Raw genomic sequence first — 7,822 nt, 5'->3', positions numbered from 1 at the left:
AGTACTGTTGAGTACTTGTATGTTTTATCCTACATTTGCAAGTGTGTATCGTGGATATTGTCTCAATTTTGAATGGTTACATGATCTATGATTCAGTTAGTGAGTACAACAGAATTTCACCCAATATACTGTGAATTTCCAAAAATGTTTTGCTTCTTCAGGAAGATTAAACCGTGATGTTGCTTTGTTCCGTTTGCCTAGAGACGATGCATTTGACAGGGATGTGGTGGTGCGTGTTCTACCTGAACGTGGCCTTCACCTGCGCGATGATGCGAGAGTACTACATCGCAGCCAAGGAAATATACTGGGACTACGCACCATCGGGGAGGAATCTTATCAAGAACATCAGCATTTCCGACGATGAGTATGTTTCCACGTGATTTTGTTGTTGTAATAATAACAATAACGTTTAGTTTTATACAGTGTCGTAGTTCGCTGAAATTACATCTCACGATCGCTGAGAATCTGCAGACGAGCTGGATGGTGGTAGCCAAGCGTTGAGCCGATGCCACCAAAAATCGCCCAGGCTCCGTGGATTTTTTTTCCAGTAGTGTGCTATGTGTTATGTGTCATAAGTAGTAACTTCATTGTAATGACACTTAGATGTATATATTTTCATAACGCTCACTCACCCAAGAAAGCCACACGGAGTCCATTTGGTGTTTTACCTTTAGATTTGTACAGCCAATTAATGATGCGTGTTTATATACAAGTGGGAGGAAACTGGAGCACCCAGAGAAAACCCACCAACCCAGCGATTTCATTGTCACCACTTTGGACCCTTTGTCATTGTGCTGTACAGTAACTTTGTGGCCTGTATTTATTTTAGCTACTTGAAAATAACGTTCTAATTCCCTGGAATATATGTGCCGCAAACCCCACTATATATGTGCAGCAAAATCCACTTTTTCGCTCCTACATCTGTGCCCCCTACCTTTACCAACTGGCACTGACCAGGTTAGGAAAGTGTGGTCTCGTAATACTCGTAGAGAACGCACGAGACGCGTTGTGTTTGTGCATTACCCTCAATGAACCTACGATGAATGGCGTAACCAGCTTTGTGGATAACTCATGCAAAAGATACTCTTTGTTGCAATGAAAAGAAAATGCATGCATCATGAATATGGGTTAGTGCAGAGGTCGGCAACCCGTGGCTCCGGAGACGCATGCGATGGCTCTTTGGCTGCCCCCTTGCGGGCAGCTCTTAAAAAAAAGACACGTTAATTTTAAACGTAATTTTACATAAAGATATATGATTAAATATGGCAGGGAATGGGTTATTTTGGAATATCTTAGTGACAATAAAATGTACAACAATCAAACTGTATTGCTAAAATATAACTAGGGAAAAAAAAACTAAATAGACGCCGTTTATTCAATCACCTATTTGTTTATTTAAGTCAGAATTTGTCATCAGCTGTATACCGGCTGTGTCTGTATTTGTGTAACTCTGCGCGTGATGCGGCTCTGGAACTATTTTGGTCAAAGAAAAAAACAGAAAAAATGTCTCTTCCTCTTCTTTGAAAGGTTGATGATCCCCTGGTCTAGTTTAGCTCAAGCTGGGTACTTTTCTTAATGATACATTTCTCACAATCAGATTGCAGCCAAAGCGAAAATTGTAAAACCATTAATACACGTTACCCAAATCTATACGGGCACCTAAGAGCCCCTTGTCTACACGAGGCATAGGTTTTGATACGTTTACAAATCGCCTTCCACTGCTGATTACTTTTACAGACAAGCCAGATTGACTCTGCAAAGGGGGCCGGAGCGCATTGGCCGGATTTACAAGAAGGCGGTGTACATCCAGTACACGGACGGCAGCTTCACGCAGGAGATTCCCAAGGATCCGTGGCTCGGATACCTGGGCCCCACCATCAAGGCGGAGGTGCACGACGTCATCGCAGTCTACTTCAAGAACCTCGCGTCGCGCCCGTACAGCATGCACCCCCACGGCGTCTTCTACAGCAAAGCGTCAGAAGGTCGGTTGGTGGTGAAGGTCTTCCTCCTCTTCTTCTTCTCCCCATCTGACTGATGTTGGTTTCGAGCAGGGGTCGGCAAATTGCGGTTCCGTGCGGTTCTTGAAGGACTGCTTTGTGAGGTTATTTATCAAGGACCATCACCGTCTCGTATTCACCACGTGCATTGCAACTCTTGAAATATGGAGGGTTTTTTTACCGAATGGAAAAAAACGACATTTATTGTTATTTTGGTTGCCGACCCCAGATGTAGAGCAAGAACTAGAATTTTCCATTGAGGTGGCTGAACCAGAGAATTGCGTCAGGATGTCTCCTTCATGTTTAAGAATTGGGCATTGCGTCGTTGTATGTTCCACGGTCTGGTCTGGGTCACCGCATTTGCAGAGTTTTTAATTTTACATTTAAATGACCCATCTAAATTACCTCAAGAAACTAACTGCAATCAGATTAATATCCTCCAGTTATTATGAGCGTATTTAATTTTGCTCATGTAATTGTAAAAAAAAATTTGTAATGTGAATTTTCAAATAATTTGACCGCATGGGAACTGAAACTACCACTGCAATCCATAACATAGGTTTTTTGGGTTAGATGGCGTAAATATAAATGTGTTGTTAAACCCACCACCCGACACAGCCAACTAGTAAGGCTTGTCAGGTAAACAAAACATGCCAATTAATGACGAGTTCAGAACCGGTGTGTTGGAGAGCATACTCAAAACATTTACAATTCGAGTATTACGTTTTGCCGGTAATTGCAATGCTTACATTTATATTTACGGGATCTAACCCAGAAAAAAAACCCCTCCATTATGGATACTATTGGTGGCGAAAGCCTCCGACGTGTTAAACTACCCCTGCCACGTTTTCGCGGACATAAAACCGACCACAATCATGGCCGGTGGCCACAATTCAGCTCGCCCGTGTGTGCCTCTCTGACAGGCGCCAACTATCCAGACGGGCAGGAGTTCGGCTCGAAGGGCGAGTTCGTGCTGCCCGGCCAGACGCACACCTACCACTGGATGGTGAGGGACGACACCTCGCCCGGCAGCGACGACCCCAACTGCTTCACGTGGATCTACCACTCGCACGTCAACGAGCCCAAGGATGTCAACTCGGGCCTCATCGGGGCCCTGCTCACCTGTCGCAAAGGTAGCAAGTGCCGCCCCCCCCCCCCCGCTTAGCCGCTTGATCTAAACTCTAAAACAGTCTGTGCGACATAAAATACATCTGCATCTCCGCTAGTCTCTTTACCTCAGAGACACAGAACTATAAACTAAACTCTTTTTTTACCAGGCAAGGCCTACTGAGCTATGTAGCTCTTTTTCAGAAGCGGCCTGGCTATCACAAATGATAGCTCAACGAAGTGGCTTATCGTGTGGAAATTTATAGCAGCCAAATACTCTAAATGCACATTGATTCTAAATGTGGAGGGACAAATCGGAGGACCCGGAGAAAAATCCACGTGACCACAGGGAGAACACGCAAACTCCAAATATTCAGCAGGCGTCAGGGTCGAGATCGAACCCACAAAGCCTGTATACCAGGCGAGGAGGTCAGCATCCCACCACCGTGGACCCTCGATGCCAGTTTGATGCCAGATGCTGTGTACCGATATCGAGTTATGTGTTTACAATCGCTTTGATTCCATAATGTGAGAGGGTTTTTGGTTTTATTGTTTTTTTGTTCTGATCACTTTACGTTGTTGCTGCTGCATTTTTTTTACTTGCTTTGCTTTTTCCATTTTGATGATCCGAGTCACTTTTGCAAATGAGACACAATCAGAATAATTTATCTCGACCGGAAGAATCCGATGAGCTCTGAAGCTCTTTTTCACAGATCTCCAGTAGGGGAGGGTCAGAAAGTTACAACAACAAGCAAAACAAAAACCGATAGGAGTGCAGAGCATAGGGCAGCTAAGCTCGACTATCCTGGTCTCCTGAGTTCTCAGCTGGTTAAACAACATAAACTTAACGTTGTCACCAATCTTGCCGATTTAAGCGGCAGGCTGTGGATTTTTCAACACCTTGTACCGCGTAACAATTTTTGAAACAAATCTATTGTACCGCTTCGTAATTGTGCTTATTTTGAAGACATGTTTGCTCTTCGAATGTGTATGCGGTCAAAAGGGGTTCATAAAAGTTGGCAGCCTGCCGCTCACGTTGGTAGGGGTTGGCAATTGTGCTGCCAGTCCTCTAACGTTCAATCTGCAGAGGGGGAGGCAAAGAATCAGAATATGTATTTATACTGCAGGAGGAATCCGATGAGCTATGAAGCTCTTTTCACAGATGGCCAGTAGGGGTGGGTCAGAACGTTACAACAAACGATACAAAAACACGATAGGCGTGCAAAGTACAAGAAAGGTAAACAAATCACCCAAACGCATACAAATACAACACTAAACCACCCCCATCCTACCAGACAAAGCCCACTGAGGTATAAAATTATTTTTCAAAAGCGACCTGGCCGCAAAGGCAGCATCCATTGTCCCACTTCCAATAAAGTCACGCTCTTTGTTAGTAAAATGTAAAAATAAATGTGAGCAGGAAATTCTATTTTGCGTCCTTGGTAAAAAAATAGCCAACAATTCTTGGCTGCTGTGAACTTTTTCAGGAATCCTACTTTTGGGAACCGCTGAACGTCAAGACGTGGGTGAGGACTTCATCTTGATGTTCACCATCGTTGACGAGAACAACAGCTGGTACCTCGAGGACAACATCCGAGAAACCATTGCCGACCCGCGCAGTCTGGACCGGAGCGACCCGCACTTTCAGAGGAGCAACTTCAAGTCGAGTAATGGACATTTCTCGCTCCGGATCCACACCTCGACACCGCGTACACGTTTACAATGTTGTATCGCACGGCTAACGGCATCGTGAGGTTTTATATTTTTTCGCTGGCGTTGAACGTGTCAGTTTAACACGTAGTAGTAGGCTTCCGTGACCAATAATGTTATCCATAATAGAGGGTTTTTTGGGTTAGATCGCGTAAGTATAAATGTGTCGTTAGACCTGCCACCACCCGACACAGCCAATCAGTAAGGCTTGTCACGTAAACTAGAGGTGCCAATTAGTGACTATTTCAGCACGCCGGTGTGTTGGAGAGTAAACCCACAACATTTACAATTTGATTCTAATACCGTGACGTTTGGCCGGTAATTACAACCAGCCTCATCAGGCGACAGCCAGAGTTGTGGAGAAATCCTTCTCCTGTTTTGATTCTGAAATCGAGGGATAAATGTGACGAATGTGTCGTTTCCATCACCATGCGTGCGTGTCGCGTCCGCTGCACATCTGCAAACGCATGTGCCTTTACTGTATATAAATTAGAACCATACATTCAGTCCGGAGATAAATTATTGTTCTTCTCGAGGGAAACTATTGAGACAGGGTGTCTTTTTGGCAAGATCAGGACAACATTCAGGGATAAATGCAGGAGGAGGAACAGGATATAAAATCTGGCGGTGGTAGATATGCACGTGGCCTCTAATCCAGCACTGTGGAGCCAGTGAGGGTTGGGGCAACACACGAAACTCCCTTCCTGTGGGCGTCAAGGAGGAGCCATACACTGGATTGCCAGTATCCCATCTGTGTAAGATCGAGTGTTCATTGGTGGAAAACATCTTAATAAAAGATGACTGCAGAGCTTAGGCAGCCGGGCTCACCACCTGGTTGCCTTCTAGCTCGTGCCTGTGGTTCCCTGGGCGATTGTGAGATGTAATTTTCATGAATCATGATGCTATATACAAAACTAATAATTATTATATGATTACATTATTATTAGAAAAAATGTATAGTCTTGCAGTACGGCTTCCATTGTCTGAAGACTGAAGACTGCCAACGAAGCTAACCATTGCCCTGTTGCGCGTACCCACGAGAAGCAACTTTAGGTTAAACTTCATTTTCATATCATAACTAAACTCGTATTTTGTTAAATGTTGATGACGGTTGGGAATGACCGACTGCATCATGCATATTTCAAATTGACAACAACAGCAATACACATCAATGTGTGTTAACCATGTCGTAGATAGTGTTGTGCCTGTCATGTAACATTCACGACAGCACTTCTGTCGCAGAGCATGCAAGGGTTTCATGGCTACCATGAGAAGCGCAGTCTTCAAGTTGTCTGCTGAGTTCATCGGTGCTTTACGAGTTCACTTTTACTTATCTGGGGCATGGCCCATGGAGCTAAACGGCTATGAAAGTACCGTGGTGATGTTGGCTAATATGGTACGAAATGTGTTGCTATGTTTTATTTTTGACAACATATTTAATAAACTGATTTACTATGTTGTCAATTATCGACAACATTTAAAATAAATTATATAATTTCCTTCATTAGCAACGACATATTAAATAATTTCAACGAATTTCAGTATTACGTGTGTTGCGGATATTAAATTAAATGATACATCTTATGTTTGATTGTTGACAATATAAAACAATGCATACGTTTGATAATTATAATCGAGGACACGTGTATGTATGCACTCATTCGCACCATATATAGCCAACCATGATAATCGGAATTGTAAATGATAAAAGTCACAGGTTCAATGATCAAACATACATAAATATTCCGCTATTGAAATGTTGGCGATTTCCAACTGCTTGTGCTTACTCAAAAATATCATGGTGCAGGTTAAAACGCTTTGCATGGGATGTGGTAAAAGTACTGTGGTGATGGATATATTACAGGTGCCACACAGGACGAGGGGTAAAAGGATGATACTGAAAAATTAAGACATTGAAAACCGAATGTATAGCGGTGAAACAATTTGAAAAGGAAAACGCACAGCAGCACAGACAGCCGGTCAGACAGGACTGATCAGCGGATCTAAATACACGATGATGGACGACATCAAGCGGCTATAAAACTTGTGGCATCTATAACTATTAAATTATAACTATTTTTATTTTACCAAATAAAACCCACTACTGAGCTATGTAGCTCTTTTTCAGAAGCGACCTGGCCACAAATGACAGCTCAAAGAAGGGGCTTATCACGTGGAAATGTATCGCAGCCAAATACTCTAAACACGTCCATTCTAAAAGTGGATGGAAAAATCGGAGGGACAAGGAAAAAAATCGACGCGACCACGGGGAGAGAGGCATGCAAACTCCAAATATACAAGTGTCAGGGTCCGGATTGAACCCACGACCTGCTGTATACCAGGGGAGGTAGTTAACATGTCGCCACCTCGGCGTCCTAACAACTCACTGCGCGTTGTTTCAGACATCAACGGCTACATGTACGGGAACCTGCCGGGCCTGAACATATGCAGCGAGGTCAACGTGTCGTGGCACCTCTTTGGGCTTGGCTCCGAGGTGGACATTCACACGGCTCACTTCCGAGGGCAGGCGCTCACGAGCAAGCACCACCGCGTGGACACCGTGGGCCTCTTCCCCGCCACCTTTGTCACCGCCCTGATGGTGCCCACCAACCCAGGCCGCTGGCTCCTCGCCTGCGATGTCAATGAGCACTTTGAAGGTGAGAGAGCTTTACTCACCCTCACCACTCACTGCCAGATGGTGACCCAGAGTCAATAGCGTAACCAGCATGTGGGCAGGCAGGGGGTACCCCCCCCTGCTCCTGGTGGCCAAAGCTACGAGTTGGGGCCGCCTTGACAGCCACCATGAGATATGTTTTCAACAACAAAGTAAAAATAACAACAGAGTTATAAAAAACGCGGTTTACATTTATTTTTATGAAAATGCTTTCATTTACCATGTTACGGTTTTTTTTGGATACCGATTGTAATTTATATGCATTCATTAACTCCACCCCCCGTCTGGCCATCGTACCTGATTGTCTCACAAGTGACGACATAACATTTATCCC

The 7,822-nt window shown here is 44.2% G+C and overlaps 1 protein-coding gene across 1 annotated transcript in view; it reads left to right on the top strand.

Moving 5' to 3' along the window:
* The first annotated feature begins 269 nt into the window (after positions 1-269).
* Positions 270-7,822, top strand: part of LOC144936432 (ferroxidase HEPHL1-like) — a 52,857-nt gene continuing 45,304 nt past the window's right edge. Inside the window, exons 1-5 of the mRNA XM_078863482.1 lie at positions 270-364; positions 1,738-1,982; positions 2,921-3,130; positions 4,592-4,771; positions 7,217-7,471. Of these exons, the coding sequence (XP_078719608.1) occupies positions 270-364; positions 1,738-1,982; positions 2,921-3,130; positions 4,592-4,771; positions 7,217-7,471 (985 nt within the window). The remainder of the gene's footprint in view (positions 365-1,737; positions 1,983-2,920; positions 3,131-4,591; positions 4,772-7,216; positions 7,472-7,822) is intronic.

Source organism: Lampetra fluviatilis, chromosome 16 (genome assembly GCF_964198595.1).
Source record: "Lampetra fluviatilis chromosome 16, kcLamFluv1.1, whole genome shotgun sequence".
Taxonomy (NCBI): Eukaryota; Metazoa; Chordata; class Hyperoartia; order Petromyzontiformes; family Petromyzontidae; genus Lampetra; species Lampetra fluviatilis.
This window is presented reverse-complemented; position numbering and strand designations above follow the sequence as displayed.